This window comes from Scophthalmus maximus, chromosome 19, assembly GCF_022379125.1.
Source record: "Scophthalmus maximus strain ysfricsl-2021 chromosome 19, ASM2237912v1, whole genome shotgun sequence".
NCBI lineage: Eukaryota > Metazoa > Chordata > Actinopteri > Pleuronectiformes > Scophthalmidae > Scophthalmus > Scophthalmus maximus.
In genome coordinates, this window is record NC_061533.1 from 4,839,408 (window position 1) to 4,860,787 (window position 21,380).

The window sequence follows — 21,380 nt, forward strand, 5'->3', positions numbered from 1 at the left end:
TAGGTGACTGACGGATGCGTGAGAGAATGCAGCTTTGTCCGAATAAGTGTCAGACCTGACACATGAAAATATGTGAAATGACGTGAAGTTGCGCGCGAGAAAGAAAAAAAAAAAACCGCATTTGCTTTTTGCGCAAATGCAAATCCACTGTTGTGATATGAATGAACCAAATGGACATTTTGGAGAGAGAGAAAACAACATGCAACAAGGAGTAAAAACAGCGTCTTGCTGTATCTACAAACCAAACAATCATTTCCCCCAAAACCAAATGTCTGCATGAATCCAACCAGTCGATTTCTCCCAGTTTGTCAGTTGTGTGCAGAATGTTTTTTCTTCGTGTTTCTGCACTGGGAAATGATTCAGAACGCAGATTTCACCTTCGTGACACGTGTTGTGTTGAACACAGCGACTTGCAGCATTTCCTTTTGCCCTTAAAGAGTGCACGCGTGACAAGACCATGCAGGACGTCTAGATCGGTTTGCTGATTTTCGCCTTTTTTTTCTTCTTCTAAGAAAGTTATTAGCAGCAGGGGAAGTCTATCTTCAGAGATACCCCCCCCCATCCCCTTTGCAAACATGTATATAAAAATCCTATTCGTGCCATTTGGCGATGACACTGCTGCAGAAATCCGCTCCTGGTCCTAATTGAAAACTCGTGCAGGCTCATGATGAATTACGCAGCAGGTACAGTAACGCCGGTGCGATGTAACGTCTTCCCCCCTCAGCAGGCTTCGTCGGTGTGACAACCTCTTTCGCATTCAGGTGATGGGTTTTTGTTTTTTCGTTGTTTAAAAAATAAATAAATAAAAGGTGATGGGAGATTGTGCACTTGCAGGTTTTCTGAAAGTTTGTGCCTGGACGGTGATGGTGTCGGCCACCTCGCAGGCACGGCGTGCACCGAAACAGCCTTCGTGCAGCCTGAAGGGGCTGACCAATCTGACCCGGAGCGAAGTTGCCGAGAGTCTGGCCCTTTTTGTAAGTAACATCCGATCCGATACCCATCCGATACAAACTGGCATAATCAAATATGAATAGTGCTTTGTTCGGGATGGACTTTGCCTAACCAAGCCTCCTAAGAGCTCCCACTCAACTGTAAAACAAGTGATCAGCTCAGAGTACTGGAATACTGCTGTTGTGTTTCTCACGGAACTTTTGGCTGAGTTTGTTTATGGTCAGCACCGTTCAAACGAGCAAAAAGGAAAATGAACTAATATCTGTTATATTATATCTAATAATAATAATAAATTAACATGAAAATATGATGCCGGAGCGTCGTTCGAGGCTTAGTATATCTACGCGATCTCCATTTATTGGAATGTTAACTGTAATGTATCGGATTTTACTTCTTATTTATTCCGAAATCCGATCCAGTCATTTTGGCCAATATTGCTCCGATACCGATATGGAATATCGGATCGGGATGTCCCTATTAGATATTTCCCTGAGAAAAAGTATAACAAGAAAAGAATGTATATATATATATATATATATATATATATATATATATATATATATATACATTTTACCCACATACAGAAATATTTGTCATGAAGAAAGTATTAAAATTTCATTAGTACAAGTACGAATTGTGCAGAATGGTGCTTTTCAGTGTTAAAGTAACACGAGCAGTACATATCATTATTGAAATACTATAACCGATTGTGTGTAATGCAGCATTTTTTGCTGCTGAAGCTGAATTCGATTCGAGATGTCAGATGCTTCAAACGAGTGAGATCTATTAAAGAAAAAAAACGCATCTCTACTCATCATCATCATCTAATCATTTTTCATTTTCATTTTTTTTGTATGCTTTCCTTCTTTTCACAAGTGGCCTCCGGGCACGGAAATTTCCCCACACAGATAAATGTGCCTTCCTCATCAAATCTGTGAAGGCTGTGGTGACAATTTAGAATTTTGAAAAGTTGGCCAACCAGCTACTGTGACTAGAGTAACGAAAAAGATCAATGCAGTTAATGTTAAGTAAAAAATTTAGGAAGAAAACACAATATTTTTCCCATTGCTTTGTGTGATGTCATATCAGAAGAAAGTAGCTTAAAATGAACAACACGTTGTATTGACTGTATAAGACGAAGAGCACAGCTGCCAGCTGCGCACATCTGTTTCATACAACGGTATATGATTATCAAATGACTTATGAGCTTTTCCCTTCGGTGCGTCGATGAGCATTGTGTGACAAGGGGACTGTGTCTTTACACGATGCTCCTGTCTCGCCCGTGTAAATGTATTTGACCTTTGCATTGACCTACACTAAAAACATTCTTTTCTTTTTCAGAACCACGTATTGGTTTTTGTTTTTTTAAATTAAAAAACTGTGGTGTAGATCCATGCTGAGCTCAAGAGATCAGCGGCGTATTGGTTGAGATATGATCCGTTCCCTGCTGACGAAGTCCTTCCGTTGTCTCCCTCCCTCTCAGGAGGAGGCCAACGGGAACGACTCCGGCACGTGGTCCCCAGGCTTCCCTGAGCTGAGGGTCCGCCCGGACCCCTCCAAGATCCAGTGCAGCCTCCTCTTCATGGTCAAAGGCCTGGAGGAAGTGCTGGAGGACCAGAGGAGCAACCTGAATCCGGGGGCTGTTGCGCTCCACGGGGCGCTCGAGCGCGCCATCTTCAACGCCCGCATGCTCGCGAATTGTGTGAATCACACCCTCGGATGGCAGTGCGACTTCCCGCCGCCCGCGCCCGCGATGCCCACCGGGCATCTGTTCCAGAGGATTCAGTGGAGTTGCACGCTGCTGCAGGCGGCCAGGGGCTATCTGAAGTGGCTGCAGCACCAGTTCAGTCTCCACTGTTCAAAGGCGACGGGGAAAGGTGAAGGCAAAGTCCACGTGGCAACGCATCCGCGATACCTGGAGGCGAGCGGATACCTCCCGTAGTCTGGACAAGTCGTTGACACAGATGTTGTCGCAGTTTTTCTGTTGGGGGGGGGGGGGTTTGCAGCTTTTCTTTGTAAGGAGTATATTTGTCGTGAATAAAGATTGTCGTCCCGATTTCTCCCTCAATGCAATCAGTCATTCTTTAAAGACGCGTTGTTTCAAAGGACAGTTTGAGGTCGAACCCTGTTTCCAGTACACAGAGCTCAGCTGATTGGCTCCCAAGCTGGTAGCTTCCTATTTCCCTTACGGACACGAGAGTCGTATCAATCTACCAAAAGATGTTGACCACCCCAAATAAAAATCCACACCTCTCCTGTGAAAAGGTATATCAGAGAAAAAACAAAAACTTCTTTGTTCAATCAAACTGGATATTTAGCAGCGATCGACGCGGTTCCCCTGTGACGGTAATTAATCAACTGGCCAAATGAGAAAAACGGGGGCTCTCGCGCAATTTCCTAATTACGACCGTTTGTTTTTCTCCGCCTTCACAATGATTAATTGTCCATCCCTTGTGAGCTGGGGGGGGGGCGTCCTCCACAAATTAAGCGCTCAATTAACAGTAACAATTAAATATTCGCGTGACGCGAGGTAGTTAACATCGAGATTCCAGTTGGAAAGAGAACAGGCGAATATTCGCAGGTTGAGTTTACTCGCGTGAGTCACGTGACGCAAAAAATCCGCTTTCATTTCACAGTCACTTTTTATTAAATAGCCGTTCCGTACGCATGCACTATTCACAAAAGTAATGACACATTCTTTTGCCGTTTTAAAATATTCAAAACACCAAGCGGCTGTTATCTCCTCTTGAAATGAAGCCTATTCTGTGACATGAACTGGTTTTTGAAGTCCTGGTTGGATGAGCTGCCTGCTACATAGACCTGATGATCATCACGGATGAATGTATGAAGCATTCTATGCACTTATGAAGTGTAAATAATCAAATCACATACAGCATTTGTCCATTTTTTTTGCAGGGGGTGGGGTGGGGGGCGAGGTGTTCTTGGTGCAAAATTAATCCAAGATTGCAGTTCATTTGTAGAGTCTCTGCTCCAAGCTCCTTCACGGTGTCCAACCAGGAAGTGACATCGACCCGCGGCTGTTCCGGGACGTTCCTGTAACCCGAGACCAAACTCCTCATACGGGAAGAAGTTCTGGGGGACTCTCTCCGTAGCAGTACTTAGCTTGAGGGTTGCGATAGGTGTTCTCGTGTTGAACGCTCTGCGTGAGAGGAAAACGATTATAAACAATTTCACATATTTGAGTATTTACTTTTTGTTATCATGCACACGGAACAAACTCATGACATTGGAGATGTGGTTGATGATTTTTGAAAGGAAAACCAGGAAGAAATAAAACATTCAATCACCTCCTGAAAAAATCTGGTAAAATGTGTAAAAAACACTGGTTTAGGATTTTGTCAGATGCTCTTAACAAAAAACAACAGGGGATTAAAATAAAAAAGAACAAAAAATGTAACCAGACATTTGTAACCAGTTAATACCGGCGAGGAGCAATGAATGAATATGAACATATATTTTAATCCCCAGAGAGTTTTCGAAAGATATAAAACCAAAACGATAATACTCATAAAGAGAGCAACTAATAGTTGCCGTCACCAGTTTCCTTTAAGGAAACCGACGAGACGATTGCAATGAGTCATACTGTCGCTTTGAAGAAAATGGTTGGTTTCTTCTGTAAAGATATGATTATGCTTAAAAGTATATAAATACATATTATATCAGCATAGTAGTGACTGTGTTTGTAAACGGATATATCCGGAACATGCATTTGCTTTTCAGTGGGACAACCATTCTTACTATGCATACTCCGTTTCAAAATAACGCAGTGGTTACAACACAGACACTCTTTTTTAATTTTAATTTATCTCGTAGCATACTTGTGAGGAGGTTCGACACTTGGCCAGGCACAGCTCGAAATGATCCTCCACGGCAGTGAAGAGGTTCTGGAAACCTTCAGCCGCACGATTCAGGAAGTGCTCGAGGAGAGGTTGCTGTAGAAGATAAGGGAGACGATAAGAGAACGTGTAAAAAACACACAAAATTAGTTTCTTCCTCTTCACTCGTGGTCTGGGTTCTTGAGTTTGAAGATCATCTATTAAGATGTCTGCACACGCTGCTGTGTGGCAGGATGAGGCAATAAAACCCAAACCCCCTGAACATCTTTAGTGCGACAGATCAGATACCTTATCGGGTTGGAGGCAGCATGACACGCAATACTCGTAGATGCTGCAGCAGCCATTGGTCAGGCAGCTTTTACAAATGTACTGTCTGGTGCTGGGGGCATTGACGTTGCAGCAGCCGTTCACCAGCAGGTCGTTTCTCTCGCAGACGTAACCTGTTAAACATTAACACCGATGAGCACGTTCGTTGATTAAGAGGCAGCGGAAAAACAGTCTCCACGGAGCCGTCGTGGTTATCAGTGTGATGGCGGCCGCGCTTCTCACCGAGTTCGTCCGTGAGCAGCGTCTTGCCCTGGATGGAGTTCCGGCACTGAGTGATCTGTCGGCTGCTGTTGCCCAGGTTGAAGCGCACCTTCCAGGGGATGCGATGGTCCGAATCTCGCACCTCTAAGAGTGTGCGGTCCCGTATGGTCCTTTCCTCCTGCAAACATTCAAACAAGGGGGGGTCATGACATGATGGAAAAAAAATATATAGTATGGCCGGAAACTGACCGATATGTTTCTTATCATGTTAGTGCTGGTGCAATACCTGAATTTTGGTAATAATATCAAAACCCCTTTTAAAATATCTTCTTATAGAACTAAGAACGTTAAGTAAATGTAAATGCTGTAAAAGATCATTGCCTAAAGAAATATGTCTGACAGAGGCAATCTTCAAACTTTAATCAGATAGATAATCAGTTAACCATTTATGTATCTTTTGAAAAAAAAGGTAATTGCTGTTCTTCAAGCCTTCTATGGAAGTAAAGTGATTGATCGGACAAAGCAAATGAAATATGTCAATTTGGGAAATTCTGGTGCTAACTTGCAATGTACTGTTATTTACTATTTATTATTTAGGACATGAAGGTGTCACAATTTCTTACATGAGCCAAACAGACATTTCCCATATGGTTATTCTTTTTTGGAAACACAGGGCAGTGCCAAAGTTTAAGGCAATTTTAGACGTTTGGGTATATATTAATCGGGGAAGTGTCTGAGTCAGTCCCGAATCACTTCTGCAGGAGGACACAACAACTTGAAACAAACAGCCTGGAGCCATAAGGAATCATCTTCAGACACATGAAGAACAAGGAGTGCAGGAGGAGAACTTCCCCGATCCGATCACCACCGGCTCAGTAGAGACTGAAACGGCTAGAAACTCCACTAGAGCTGCAACAATAAATCCACTAAACAATCTTTATCTTTGCTCCTCCGCGACAGTAAACTGAATATCTTTGGTTTGTGGAAAAAAGGAAAAACATCTTGCCCGGGGTTTGGGACACCACAATCGCCATTTTCCACATTTTTAAGGGACCAAACAACTAATCGATGAAATCGAGAACATAGTCCTAGACGCAGCCCTAAACTTCACGTTAAAAACTGTGGCAAGTTCTCCATCATGTTAAGGACAAGCCAGCTGCCAGGAACCCCTGAAAACAATAAACTGTGCTCGGAGAACTGGTATTTTCTCATTTTTACTTTTAAACTTTGGCACAGTTGACAGACACATCTCGCCCTCGGGGGAACTTGCGGGGCGAGATCATCTGCCCGCAGGACTCCTCGTTTTGATTATGAATGATCATTTAGATGATGATGAGGATGAGGATGATGAGGATGATGAGGATGCTGTGGATCTGAATCCGCCACACGTCCCCTGGAACCCTTGCACACTACTGTCAATGAATGCACTCTTATGGGGGATATGCCATCACAAGGGTGTCATCCGCAGTGGACGCAGCGCGCGAGTGTCTGTACCTGTTTGAGTGTGCTGGTGAGAAAGTAGATGAGGGACAGTCCGAAGACGACTCCGAGCACCCAGCGCTTCCTCACTAACCGCCGCAGCACCATCATCATGGCATGGCTTCCTCGAGGCGACGCCGGGGGGTGGGGGTGGGGGTGACGGTCGAGGACATCCAATCACCTGGCTCGTGTGTCAGGTATCGTGCGACGACTTTTGTAAACAACAACAACAAGTCAAAGTGGCTCTGGCGACTGAGGTTAGCTTCGCTCGATCCCCCACAGCTAACGTGCCGAACAAGACGTTGTTGTTGTTGTTGTATTTTAAAATTCAGATTCACAGTCCACCGCGTTGGCTAACCCATGTTGCTCACAGACGTGGTGAACACGAGCGACCGTGTCAGCGGTTCGCCAGCTAACATCACAAAAGCCTGCTTTGTCGCCCTGCTAGCTAGCTAGCTAGCTGGCTGAGTCGTTAGCATTAGCTCTCTATCTGCTAAACGCAGAAATATTAAAAAAAAAATATATATATATATATATATATACTTATGAACTATGAAACAGTCTAGCGTTTTCCCCCTAAAACTATTCAACACCTGCCCGACGTTGCGTTGATTATTATCCACCGAAATCTGACAATCCGCATGAACCACCATCAGCGAAAAAACACACTGCTCTCCAACACGGATGTGGTTCGCAGGAGAAGGACGGCGCCGATTGGTCGAGACCGGCGCTCCCGGTGACGTCATACAGGAAGTTGTTTCCCCTCTCCCGGATGGAGGAGCCGCCGCTGCCTGGATCCGTCAGACGCGGAGCAGCATCTTCTCCAACAACAACAACAACAACAACAGCAACACCGACACCGACACCGACACCGACCTCCCTGCTAATCTTCCGAACTATGACCAGAGCCGAGGAGCGATCCACCGAACCGATTCAGGTAAAGACGTTTGTGCAGGTTGTTGTGCAGCTGATTGTCTAACGCAAGAAACACACACACACACACACACACACACACACACACACACACACATAGGCACAGACACACACACACACACACACACACGCACACATGCACACATGCACACACACATGCACACACACAGACACACACATTTTTGCACAGACACATGCACACACACACACACACATGCACAGACACATGCACACACATGCACAGACACACACACACACACACACACACACACACACACAAACCCTGAATGACAGTGATGCTGATGTTTGTCGTTTTGCAGGGCTGGACCTTGTGGTGATGAGCGGTGTGTGCCATGCAGAGGAGACACAGCAGCAACACGGATGGCATGCCCTCAGAAAGGTGGGTGCTGCAGGCAGGAGATCTCGAACAACTGACAGGGCCGCTGCCTTTGTGTGTATTGACTGGGGCCTTTCTTCATATTTTTTGTTCTATTTAAAGCAAACTATAATTCAAAGCGTATTGTTATGTTTAACCTGTTACACAGCAGTGGGTCATGTGTCAAAGCGTGGGTTTTTGTAATCCCATGTAAAGCTGCAAATGTTTTTGACTGGGCTGACGATCTCCTCCAGGCATGATTGAAGATGTATTTAAAAAAAGATCACTGCTTTGAATAGCAAGCTGTGTCCTATAGGGTTTCAATTACTTTGTGAGAAAAATTACACCTGTGCCTTCTCCCTGACTGAAAAATCCTGAACATCTGAAGACGATACATCACTGAAAGTCCAGTTTTAATGCATATGCCATTCACAACACTAGTATAAGTTACCTTAATGGATCAGGATTGGCTTCCAAGCTCCTTGTGATGTCACAAACCCTGTAAACCCAGATTTTAGGTGAGCATAGAGAAACAACGTCTCCCAGCGTCAATCTCTGAACACTACACCGCTCCTCCGCACCCTGCACTGGCTCCCGGTGGTGGCGCGAATCCGATTCAAGGCCCTGCTACTCGCCCACCGTGCTGCGAATGACTCAGAACCTTCCTGCATGCAGAAAATGGTCAAACCTTTACACGCCAGCCCGTCAACTATGCTCTGTTACTGGCAAAAGGCTTGCTCTTCCCTCACTATGAGGGGCGGGCAGCCACCGCTCAACTCCATCCCGTTGAAAAATACTGGATTATATATACTGTATATTGACAAATTGGATTGTGTTCTGGGCAGACAGCAGACGCCTGTGAGATCACAAAAAATACGCCCTGAAGTTGCAGCCTGCTTCTGTATAATTGCAGGATAAAAGGTTTTGACAGAGGAACATACAGAGTGCTGAGGTCACAAGTGGGGGTAGGTCAAATGTCCTGCAGCCGTATCCCAAACTAATTATTTTTTTGCATCCACACTTATTTCCTCACCAAGGAGCCGAAGCCAAACACTGGGATCAGAGAGCAGCCTCGATGAGGGTGGTGTGTTCGACTGCCTGAAGCCTGACTCAGCCGCCTCACCCCAGCAGATCTTCTCCGGCCTCGTGGGCGTCCCCTCCGGCTCCGTCTCCACTGCCCAGTTCCAGGCGGCCGGCTTAGTCCTGGGCTCGCCCCCGGAAGTCTTTATCCAGATGACCGCCTCGTCCAGAGAAGAAGGGGGCCCGCACCGCTCCGAGGGCGGACCCTTTCTCCCTCGGCCGCCGCAGCACCACCATCACCTCAGCCACCACCACCACTTCCACCACCAGCCGCTGCAGCACAGGACGTCCTCTCTGCTCCAGCAGGCCACCGCCACTCCGGGCTTGGAGAGACACGGCTCCAGGGAGGAGTCCCAGGAAGACCCGTCCACCCCGGCCCCGGCACTGTCCGAGCTGAAGGCAGTCGTCACTTGGCTGCAGAGGGGTTTCCCCTTCATCCTAATTCTGCTGGCTAAAGTCTGCTTTCAGCATAAGCTAGGTAAACCAGCTTGTGGAGTTAAAGTCATAGCGCGACAAACAGTGTCTTCTATTGCAAAACATAGTATCAACGGCAGCACAACGTCTGGTTAAGTGATGATCTTGCACCTCTCTTCTGCAGGTATTGCTGTGTGCGTGGGGATGGCCAGCACATTCACCTACGCCAACTCCACATTTAGGCACCAAGTGTCATTACGGGTAAAAAAGAAAAGAAAACAAAACTAGTAACTTTCGCACTGATGCAAGTTTTTTGTCCTCCAAAATTTGTTTATCGGATTTTCAGTAATGTATACACTTTAATAAAACAAAAATATTTATTAAAAAAGCATAATCGTACACCCAAGCACGTATGTCACCAACAGTAGTTGGTCGGCCTGCTGCCGGTGGCCGTGTCATGATTTAACGATACTAAAATATCTGATGAATCACCGATCAGAGATATTTGGGAAGTCTAGCTCTCCTATTTATTGAAGGAAGGGATCCCACAACTAATTAAGTTTCCTCAGTGAGCCCTTCACCATATATCTAATCCTCTCCGATTTGACGAAAAATAAACACTTTGCTTATCCGCAGAAAATGAGGAAGAGGTGCAGGAGATTTTCCATCCGATCAGTATCAAACGTCTGCTCGGTGGGATGACCTAAGCTATAGAGGCTGAGTCTCTGATGCATGTTTTTTTTTGAAGGGAATCCCAAATTCATAGATCGTAGATCAAATTCAGGCCGAGTTCTTTTCCACACGTGCCAACATCAAATTTATTTAAATGTCAAAGTAAAAGTTATAATACGGTTATACGCATAGGGAGAAATGACTAATTTCCCATTTTACAACTTTTAACCTGAGGAAGGCTTTCTTCTTTCTTCTTCCTAGTCTGATGGTTTTTTGTTTTAAAGACTTCCCCTGCAGACGCCGTAGACACGTTCTAGTCCTCTTATGTGTACAGTTTCTTACCTCACATACATTCAGCTCAGTCTCATGCGCTGCAGTGCGACGTGCGTCGGACATTCTCTTAATTTAAGGACGTAAGAATAGCACTGAATTGCAATTCTGAATGTAAAAAGAAATTCATTTTAAAATGTGTCTCTCTTGTTTTACCAGGAGGAACGTTCTGTATTTGTTGCTCTTTGGATCTTGACGTTCCTCGCGGGGAATATCTTCTATGTCTACTACACATTTAGTCACGAGGAGCTGCACAACAGGTAGTGTACGGGCAAAAATCTGAGGCGTATTCATATTGTAGCTTTGTGCGTTTCTTTGCCTGCCATCTTATGATTTGGATTTATTCAACATATTTAGGTTTTTCCATTCATCTTTTTCTTGTTATTGTGCCGGTCATTTTAATTTTGACTTCCATTTCCCTTAGGGAGTTCTCCTGTTCTTGTCCTGTGAGTATTTTTTTGTTTATGTTTATTTCATAGACTTTTTTTCTCATTATGTCAAACATTTGCTTTGCTGTTGCTTGTCATTCTGCCACGCTGTGAGCGAAAAAACACCCGACCGTCCCGTAACAGGTCATGACATCTCCATGATGTTTTTCTTTTTCTTTTCTTTTGCCCCTCTAGCCTCATATTTGCCAAGCCCAACCTCGAGGGCTTCGACTTCTTTGACCTGATTTGGGCAGTGGGCATCACTGACTTTGTCCTGAAGTACTTCACCATCGGCCTGAAATGCTTTGTCCTCTTTCTGCCCAAGATTCTCCTGGCGTTCAAATCCAGGGTAAGAAATCGAGTAAATTGATTGTCGATTTTCGTTTTCCTCAGTTTATTGTTTTGAATTGCTAATCAGGCATAAATATCAAAAGTAATAGATGACTCCAGCTCCTCTAATTTGAGGTTTTGCTGCTTTTAGTTTCATACAGTTATCTTTTTTGTAGGTTGTAACCGTTTGACAAAATAATAATCAGCCGATATTGGCCAATCACAGATATCTGCAATCACTGCATATACGTTGTAAGATATTTGCAAATATGACAACTTTGTTTAAAAGAACATATTGCAGAAAAATGTGTGGGGTAGTTCAGATATGATGAAAATATAGGGATAAATCAATCTCAAGGACAAAATATGCTCTTTTCCAAATGCTTTGGCCAATTTCTATTTGCTCCGGTGAGCAGAAACATCAATACACAGAGCACAATCTACCATCTCCACTGCAAATTGACCAAGAACCAACTGTGTAAACAACCTATACAACATTATATAATGATTCATTCATTAAATATAATGAATTAAGTGAATACGCGAATGAATGAAATGAGTTTTGTCAGGCTAGACGCAGATTGAGTCACAGAAAGTTCACTGTCAAAGTTGTGAAACTTTGTTCATAATATTTTTCTCTTTTTTTAAAAGAAAAAAGCAAATTTCGCCAGACTATGATGAAATACTCCGCTGAACGAAGAAAGTGCTGAAGGGTCACAGTGTGAAACTGTTTTGTATTCATAAGGTTTTAAATGCTGCTCCTTAGGTGAGCTTGTGCATGTCTGCGTGCATCGTTCTGGCCCGAGGCAACAGAATATGTCTGGAAACACTCACACACACACACACACACAAACATGCACACACGCAGACAGACAGACTTGGATTTCCATACAGGTCCAGCTCGTATTCCCGGGGTGTGTTTGTGTGTTGGATGGGTGGAGGAGGAGGACGAGGAGGAGGAAGAGGAGCTACAGAGTATTAGGATTAAATTTTCCACTGATAAACAGACCTGCAGGCCCGTCAGAACCGCGGCAGCCAGCAACTGAGCTCATTTGCCCTCAGGGGGGTTGCAGGGGTGAGGTCATCCCTCCCTGGAGCTGGACCATTACCTGTATCCTCCACAAACACACACACACACATAGATATACTGTACACACACTGTAGAGGATTCGATAGCTTCTACAGGAGACATGTCGAGTTTTAGGGAATCACAGATTTTCCCATCCATGCCTTCTACTAGTTCATTGAGTCTATTCTTGACTCCATGAAGTCAGAGTCGGTCATAATAAACCTGCCGTCTTCATTACTGCATCCAACCGCGGACGCAGTCTGCACAAACAGCCCCGCGTATCAGAAGTTTCATGACGGCTTCATTTTTAAAGGGCTCATATTTACATCTCGTTTTTGAATTATATTAATCAAGTGTGTTTGATTATTAAGTGTTGAATTCAATTTTTCCTAGAATTTTCCTAGAATCACTTGACACACGCAGTATGTTGGTCTTCTTGATATCAATTTATGTTTGTTAAATGCTCAGAACAAGTCTATTTTAAGAGCCAAAGAGCGCATCTTCAGATTCTGCTTAATTTCTCCCACCAACGCTCCAAAAGTCGTGAAATATTTCATGATATAAACTGGAGAAAAAAAACTCAAATTCCTCAGTTCTGAGAACCTGGAACCAGTTAATGTGCTAATCCTTTTTCTTTTTTTTTAGGAACTTACTTAACATTGAACTAGTTTCGTCTGGACGTAGCCTCGTCACCACACCGGGGGGTTCCACCTTCTGAAACAGACAGAGAAAAACAAGAACTGAAACCGTATCTCTTGGTTTAGCTCGGCACAATGCTATTCCCAGTTCCCACTGTTGATAATATTGACTTTGAATTGTAACACATTGTATTAATAGTTAAGATTGAATTTAGATTGATTCTTTGGAATCAATAGAGGAAGAACTGGGCTCGGCATGGCTAAACAGAACGCGAAAAGACAGGCCACCAACCGAAACAAGTCATTTCCGGGTATAGTGCAGCATATGGACATTTTAGCCAACAAGTTTAAACTGAATTCCTTCCCCCGCCCAACACCAAAGTAAATAAATGCCATAATAAAAAATGCAAACTTGTGTTATTGTGCTGTGGTGGAGTGGATAAAGCGATCAGACAAAGTAATGAAACCAGATAAGTAGGCAAACTACTCAGGCAAGTCCCCGGAGTGGAGCTTACTCAAAACTGCTTGGCCTGCGTCCAAGCTTTAGATTTGACTGTTTTCGCGTGGGCGTGATGGGCACCGTGGGATACGAAGCTGAGGGGACAATAAGGAAGATGAATTAGCCACTAGCCGAGGTCTTCCTCGTCTACCAGCCCGGCTGCTGGCGGCCCTTTACCCTACAGTCATCAATCTTTGTCAGCTTCCATCCAGGAAGTCATTATGCAAGCTGGGGACGCCATGAGGCCCGACGGGGGAATCGAGTCGGACTTCATTTCTGTTGCCTCCGTCGTTGCCCCAAAGTCGCTGAGCGCACTTTGCGGCAGAGTGGGCCTGAGTGAGGAGTTGATTTCTTCTCTGTGATTACGGATGGGGAGGGGAGGGGGTCCTTTAAAGGCTGCGAGTGGGCCCCCGTAGGGCTGGGTTTAATGTGGGCACTGGGTAGCAGGTGGAAAGCGCCGCTGCCAGTTTCCCTCGCAGAGTGGGGAAATTGCCTGTACCGCTGTGAAACTGTGGCGCTCTGGACAGCGGCCATGCTTGTGCTGGAGGCATGCTGTTTTAAGCTTTTAATACCGCACTGCTCTTGACTAGATAGAGAAGTCCCCCGAAGCTCTTTCTGCCATTTTGGACAGTTAGTGAGTGGATAAAAAGAAAGAATACACACAGTCCCCATTTAGTCTATTTCCATTCAGTTGAAAGTTTGGGATGAGTTACTTTTTATGCTGCTGTATTTCGCTCCATAAACAATGGCTCAATATTAAGTTGGCACATTCACAGAACTGCCAACGGCGTCTGAAGAGGCCTCGGTAACTGGTTTTGCGGTTTCTAATTTTGCGTGTTTGTCCAGGGTAAGTTCTACCTGCTCATTGAGGACCTGAGCCAGCTGTTCAGGGCACTGGTGCCCATCCAGCTGTGGTACAAGTACATCATGGGAGAAGACCCCTCGAACAGCTACTTCCTGGGGGCCACACTCATCATCATCTACAGCCTCTGCAAGGTAATCGCAGGGTGGCAGCAGAAATGTCATTTGTCTTTACATCTAGCCGACATTCTTGTAGTTTACCGCAGACTGCACGAGGCACAATTCCTACTGTGCAACAGAAACGTGGCAAGAAACCGTTAGTAAGAATTGCAACGGTCAAAGTCGGGATTCTCTGACAACAGTAAGGAGGAAATGTGACCGTAAGAAAAGGAAAAAACTGAATTATTGTGCCTAAAATCTGAATTGTGCCAATGAAAGGTGTAAGCTCCCGGGGCTTCCGTTCATATTTCCCCACCATATAATAAAACAAACGACAGATGCACAATTCAGGCCTCAATATACTCCAGTAGAAGTGCCCGTCGATGGTTGAAAAGTGTTTGATAACAACACCTTAGAAATCAATGCCAATATTTCGTATTTATATATATATACTGTGTCAGCCGATGTATTGTATAAGAAATGTGTTACTCCCTTTCATTGATATTGATTTTGGCGCCTTAAAATACAGATGGGTCTGACTCTAATAAAAATGATCTTGTCACTCTGGAAGAATTCTCAGCATGACTTCAAGTGAGGCCGCTAAAAGCAGCTTCGAGCTTTTCTGCCTTGTACGATCCAGTTCTTTGATTGTGCTGCTGAAAAGCCCGTATTGCGTTGGGAACACAAATGTGTCCATCAAGTTTGATGGTCGTCTTTCTTAAAAGATCTAGAAATACACGCGTTAAATACAACGCCGGTCCCTTCAGATTTAGGTCGTTCTTGTGTATAAGTGGATTTTGTGTGATGGAGGAGGAAAGGTGGAGCAAGATGAAAGTGAGACGGTCAGAAGACTCATTAGGGAATCGTCCTCTGGGGACCAGAATCTATAGATATATAGTTAATGTAGTTGTTGTTCGTGTCCTGCTGTGGACTTAAGTGGACAGACGGATCAATTGAGTGACTTTCCCAAAGCCCAATATATACAGTAATAGCTATTAGGTAAACCGTTTGTAATAATTCGATTGTCTGATCCTCCAAATAGTTTTTAAAAGATAAAAATAAAAAGTGATTTGGGGTAAGAATGGTTGAGTCACGTGGGGAACAGAAAGTGTAAACCACAATTTGCACCATTCACAGATGATCGTTACTTCTCCTGGATTGTACAGAAAATGTTTAGCCGCGTCAGGTCGGCGCGGTGTCAAATGCGCAGCGGTAATCCAGAATTCGAATGCGCGTCGAAATGAGAGCGCTCACCTCGGCTAAGGGAGCCGTGGTAGGGGATGCGCTGAGGAGACGAACCCGGTCAGGTCACAGCACGGTCAGCTGCCCAGCAGTTGCACGAAGGAACGTTGTAGGGGCTGTGAGTCAGTTTCGAGGTTGGTCACTCACAACATCGCGTGGGAAGCTGGAATAGTGAAACTAAGGGGAACTTGGCTGGATGAATCCCTTGACGACGCAATGACAAATAATTTACGTGCCTTCTGCAATGTCCGTCGACAACAACGGCCCGGGCTTCTTTTAATACACCAGTGATTCACCGGACGTAGTTGTTGACGATGAGTTAATTCAGCCGAATTGTGAGGACAGTTTCCTGGGTGTGTGTGTGTGTGTGTGTGTGTGTGTGTGTGTGTGTGTGTGTGTGTGTGTGTGTGTGTGTGTGTGTGTGTGTGTGTGTGTGTGTGTGTGTGTGTGTGTGTGTGTGTGTGTGTGTGTGTGTGTGTGTGTGTGTGTGTGTGTGCATGCTGAGGTGTTGCACTTCGGTGTTTTCCGAGATCAGGCCATATTTTGTAGCGTGACAATATGAGAGGACGTCGATGTGCAAAATGAGCAACAGTGGTTCATTCCCCGTTGTCATGCTTCTGCGTCACACCGGCAGGTTTGTAGAACATTCATATCTTTGTGGTTGTAAACCACTTTGGTCCAGATGGAAATGTCTCAACAACTATTGGGTGGATTGCTATAAAATGTACATACAAATATTCATGGTCCCCAGAGGTTTGAATCCACACTGACCTGTGATCCCAACTGATCCCGTGACTTTTCATCCAGCACCTCCAAGAGCTGGACGTTTGTCCGCTTTTGAGTTAAGGTGCCTCGGGAACCACCGGCTGGATTTATGTTGTATGTTATGCAGGTCTTCTCCGTTTTCCCCCTCTGTATCACTTTGGTTTAATCTCTTATCTTTTCTCATCCAACCCCCATCATCGTCCAATACATACCTACAAAACACGTTCGTGTTGCCATGAATGCCTTCGGCTGTAGACTCTGAGTTTTGTTCAGAAATGTTTAATAAAGAGTATAAAATCGTCCGAATAGCTACAGTAGGATGGTTTGTATGCAGGCGTAATAGTTTCCATTAAAACAGATTGTGCTTCGTCTTTATCCTTTCGCAGTCCTTCGACATCTGTGGACGCGTGTCGGCCATATGCAAGGCGTTGGTCGTGCTTTGCAGCTCCCAGGTCAGTTTCAGACTAGATTCACTTTTTTTCCCCCGTGGGTCAAGAGTTCAGAATTTCTACTGTAATGTACAGGAGTAGCGTTTAACCCCTCAACTGTCACTCTCGGGTTTTTTTTTCTTCATCCAGAGTTATGGAGTGAGGGCCGGCAGTCAGCAGTGCAGCGAGGCGGGGGACGTCTGCGCCATTTGTCAGGCTGATTTCAGAGATCCCGTCGCCCTTCTCTGTCAGGTAAGGACTCGGCGGAACTGGTTTCAACAAGGTGAAGAATCAGAAATCGATTCAAACTAGGCGATCGAAATTTAAAGAGAACGTGGGTGGCAAACCGGTGTTAGCCCCTAACCCTGAACCCTCCTCTGAGGGGAGTAGTTGGGTGTGTAACCACACCTTACAGTGATTTCACGGTGTACTGACGCACCCTGATGTACGTTCAGTGTCACCGCAGAGTCTGCTGGAAGTTGTGAAAAAACAAGAGTTTTGAGTCATCGCTGTTAGTCAAATGAGAAAGAAGACAACCGTTTCAGCGACAGTCGAGCAGCGTTTTCGTTTGCTGTTCCTATTGTTATCATTTCATAACACAAGAGATCATAGACGAAAGAAACTCCCGTGGGTTGGACCTTGAATAATCCGTAAATAACAAATCGGGGTGTAAAGAAAACATAAACCAGATTCCGCAGCCATCCATTTTGAACTTCTTTGTTGAAAACACTACATGTTCCCTCCGCAGCATGTGTTCTGCGAGGAGTGCCTGTGCTTGTGGTTCGACCGGGAGAGAACGTGTCCGCTGTGTCGCTCCACCGTCGTCGAGACCCTGCGCTGCTGGAAGGACGGCACCACCTCGGCTCACTTCCAGATATATTGAGCTATGGCGGCATGACGACGTGCTCCCGGAGAGACGCAACTGTGCTTTAATGCAATTTGGGTGTCGTGTTTCTCCGTTTATCTTAGTGCGGTTCTTCTTTGAATCAGATTCATGCACAATTGCGGGAGTACACAATGGGCAAGGGGGTTTTAATTTTTCGAGAACATACTTAGGTCGCATTATTTTCAGTGTGGACAAGTTGAGCATCAAATGAAGCTGCTGGTTGGAGCCACATGCTTAAACATCAAGATAAAGCTGCACTATTGTCACTCAGTTATGGCAATCATCTCATGTTCGTGTACTTGTTGACGTAGCCACTGCTGCAAACTGAACATCTATTTTACATTGTGCACAAGATGAAAGAATGTGAATGTTTGATTCAGTGCAGTAGCAAAGTTAATGATAACTAATTTCTTGGAGGTATTCTTTTTTTGCATGTATAGCTTCTCGATTACTTGTTTTTAAAAAAATATATAATTATGTTGTTATTTTTTATTTTAAGGTTTTCAATATTCCCTTAAAAAAAAACACCTATTGAACAAAAGGAAAATGTCTCGGATTAGATTATGAGTATAAAACATTTCTTCAAACATTTGTCTGTAGTTAACAACAAGAACAAAAAACGATAAAGGTTTTTTTGATATCAAGTAATGAACATAGGGTGATGTGTGACTCTTAGTTATCCTGACTGTAAACTGTGCGTATAATGTGGTGCAGTTGACTTTCTAAACGTTTTCATTTTAGCTCGTGTCTGATCATCGTCCATGTTGCGAACTTCATTTCGCAGGTTTTCTCTGTGAACATTGTTGATATGAATAATTTCCTTTAGAACAATTCTCTGTTCGCTTACATAATATGACAAGGTTTTCAGTTTTATTTAATTAAAGCACTTTAGCTCATTTAGCTCACGACATCACGCGTGCGTCTTGTCTTAACTGTAATGACACCAGCAGGGAATTTATATCAGAAAGATTTTTTTATTTTTTTTTAACTGCTAAAAAAAATCCATACGAAATATTCAAGAAGTATAAACAGCACACACTTTATAAAAAAGACAGTTCCAGTAATGCTGCCCACAGTACACGTTATATCAGAGAAAGCTTATTTCCAGAAATCACAGACAGCATTAACAGTTTAGCTTCCAATGCACAGGTCCTGTATCTTGTTTATGATTTTTTTTATATATATAAGTCACTCAACACTGCCCCCAACAGAATGTTAAAAAAAAACATTGTGTAAACGTCATATAAACACTGTAAAAAAAAGAACATCTATAAAAACATTCATCTTCTCCTTTATTTACATTTGCACTAACAGTATAGCTTATGTATAAAGAAGTACAGTGCATGATGAGGCTCAGAAAACGTGACTATATGTCAGTGCGCATTTCTGAATTGCTGCACTACAATTTCAGCCTTGAAGCATCTGAAGGTCAAATTGGTTTGTTAACCCTTGTTTGTTATGAATGCACTCGCACCGGTGGTTGGGGGGGGGGGGTGGGGTGAGAATCCAAAGCAAGTCCTATTAGTGAGCCTTCCCCTCCACTGCACCAGGGGAGGATTACATCACTGTTTTGTAACCGGGATGACAGAATGGCAGAGTGAGCGCAGGGGGGGCAGGACATGGAACTGACTGACTTGTCTGCAGGGCTGCTGCTGCTGCTTGGTGTAGTGTGTCTGTGCATCCACGTCGGGCCTGAGTAGGTCTTCATGACACATGGCGTTCAGTCAGACACAAAAATAGCGACCCCCCCCGAAACAACACATTTAACTTCACTTCATCCTCCTCCTCTGTCCGTCTTCCACTCGCTGCACTCCTCCTCCTGGACCGCATCCTCCGACTCTCCTGCATCCCTTGCCTTGCCTTTAGTGCAAATGATGTGAGCCCTTTCCTCGTGCATGGTCCTAAAAGGCACCACCTATATGAGATATGATATATGGACTTAATTAACATACAGCAGCCATTAAAAAAGCTTCTTATTTCTCTCACAGCTTTCATATGTTGTGACTGCATTTAGCATCTTCTTCACAAATAGTTTTTTTTCGTCCTTTCAACAGAAACCTGACCAACATTCCAACATTAAGTGGACAGAAATGGATAACGACATTTAAGATATATAGGCTATGTTACGACAAACAACGCATTGAGGAAAACAAGTGAGAGGCACATGAAAACTTTGACTTTGCCGATTAAAAACATTTATTATCCTTCATGGAACATTCATTAAATGTGAGCTAAACCCATTCAAAAATTAGTTTGCCATTATTTTGATAAGGTTTTTTGGGGGGTCAGCATCAAAGTGATGTATAAATGTTTCTGGGGGACTTATTTAAGACAAAAACAAGGCTGATAATTGTGAAATAAAAAAAAGAAAATATATATATACATATTATTGTATATCACAAACATAAATAACCCAATTTCATTGGCACCTGTTGTCCGCATTATTTCAAATAAAGTGGGTATTATTCATGGTTATCTTATTATTCTATTACTCTGCAATTATGGAACATTGTGGTAAGGAAACACAACTTTTTCCCCCCAATTTTTTCAAGTTTCCTCAGCGCTAAAAAGAAACCCTCTATTGAAAGTTCCTGTGTACAGTTAACAAATCAGCCTCCAATTTCCCTTTCACGCTTTTGTGAAAAAAAGATGCCCCACACGTAAAATGAACGCTTCTACCTGTATTAATTCATACATAAAGCCTGGGGGCCACACTCAACACCCCGATGACGTGACGCCGTGAACGCACCTGTTGCTGGTCGCTGCCGCCTCGCGCCCTACAGGTGTCGCCTGGCGACGAGCAGCGCGAGCGCGGCGAGGCGCGCTGCGCTGCGCAGGAGGCTCCTCAGGTAGCCGCGCCCGGTGACCGCCGCCGCCGCCAGCACCGTGGCTCCATCCCCGCAGCCGCCGCCGCCGCCGGCCGCCCAGCCCTTCTCCAGCTGGTCCCCGATCCTCCGCAGGCGCAACGCGAGCAGCTGAGCCACCGAGCACGGCGAGGGTCTGCGGCCGCTGCAGGTGGAGTCGCCGGGCAGCAGCAGAGGCTGGTCTGTCGGCAGCCAGCACATCCTCCCCGACACACACAAACAACAACAACAACAACAACAACAACAACAACCGATCTTCTGTCTTTTAAGTCTTGGGGGGGAAAAAAAGGCTAAGCGACCCTCCTGCTCTCCCCTCACCAAACCTCGACTGTGTTTGTATGTCCCCCCCCCCCTCTCTCTCCTTTTTCTTTCTCGCCCTCTCCCTGCTGTATTATTCATTACAGTGTGTGTCACGTGACGTGGGGGTTTACATCATCTTTTTCCCAAATGAGGGATGCGATGGTTAACACTTTGGATCTCTCCTGTCTGCTCTGATCTGAGGAGTCTTTTGTTATACGGTGAGCTGGGACATTGTCCTTTGTCAATGTCTATTTTTTTTTTTATTTTTTTAAATATGACCCCCCCCCCCCCACCAGTATGAACAAATACATATTTGCATTTATATTAAAAGCAATAACCAGCTGTGACCAC

At 44.5% G+C, this 21,380-nt stretch overlaps 3 protein-coding genes across 5 annotated transcripts; 2 read left to right on the forward strand and 1 right to left on the reverse strand.

Moving 5' to 3' along the window:
- The first annotated feature begins 427 nt into the window (after positions 1–427).
- Positions 428–2,963, forward strand: LOC118314244. 2 transcript variants are annotated; one of them, XM_035640556.2, is made up of 3 exons: positions 428–683; positions 835–974; positions 2,435–2,963. In XM_035640556.2, exons 1-3 carry the CDS (start codon positions 665–667, stop codon positions 2,891–2,893), a joined length of 618 nt encoding a protein of 205 aa, XP_035496449.1. In that variant the 5' UTR covers positions 428–664; the 3' UTR covers positions 2,894–2,963. The 2 variants fall into 2 exon arrangements, with proteins under 2 accessions (XP_035496449.1, XP_035496448.1); XM_035640555.2 differs by lacking the exon at positions 428–683 and having other exon boundaries at positions 712–974.
- Positions 2,964–3,574: 611 nt separating this feature from the next.
- Positions 3,575–7,510, reverse strand: spring1 (SREBF pathway regulator in golgi 1). 2 transcript variants are annotated; one of them, XM_035640558.2, is made up of 6 exons: positions 7,409–7,510; positions 6,831–7,026; positions 5,358–5,514; positions 5,097–5,248; positions 4,791–4,904; positions 3,575–4,111 (listed from the first exon to the last, which is right to left on the reverse strand). In XM_035640558.2, the coding sequence occupies exons 2-6, from the start codon at positions 6,927–6,929 to the stop codon at positions 4,028–4,030; spliced, it is 606 nt and encodes a 201-aa protein (XP_035496451.1). In that variant the 5' UTR covers positions 6,930–7,026; positions 7,409–7,510; the 3' UTR covers positions 3,575–4,027. The 2 variants fall into 2 exon arrangements, with proteins under 2 accessions (XP_035496451.1, XP_035496450.1); XM_035640557.2 differs by lacking the exon at positions 7,409–7,510 and having other exon boundaries at positions 6,831–7,397.
- rnft2 (ring finger protein, transmembrane 2) lies at positions 7,467–18,765 on the forward strand. The gene is made up of 10 exons (XM_035640554.2): positions 7,467–7,752; positions 8,069–8,148; positions 9,162–9,682; positions 9,803–9,879; positions 10,780–10,880; positions 11,244–11,397; positions 14,431–14,580; positions 16,938–17,003; positions 17,130–17,231; positions 17,728–18,765. The coding sequence occupies exons 2-10, from the start codon at positions 8,102–8,104 to the stop codon at positions 17,860–17,862; spliced, it is 1,353 nt and encodes a 450-aa protein (XP_035496447.1). The 5' UTR covers positions 7,467–7,752; positions 8,069–8,101; the 3' UTR covers positions 17,863–18,765.
- Positions 18,766–21,380: the final 2,615 nt, after the last annotated feature.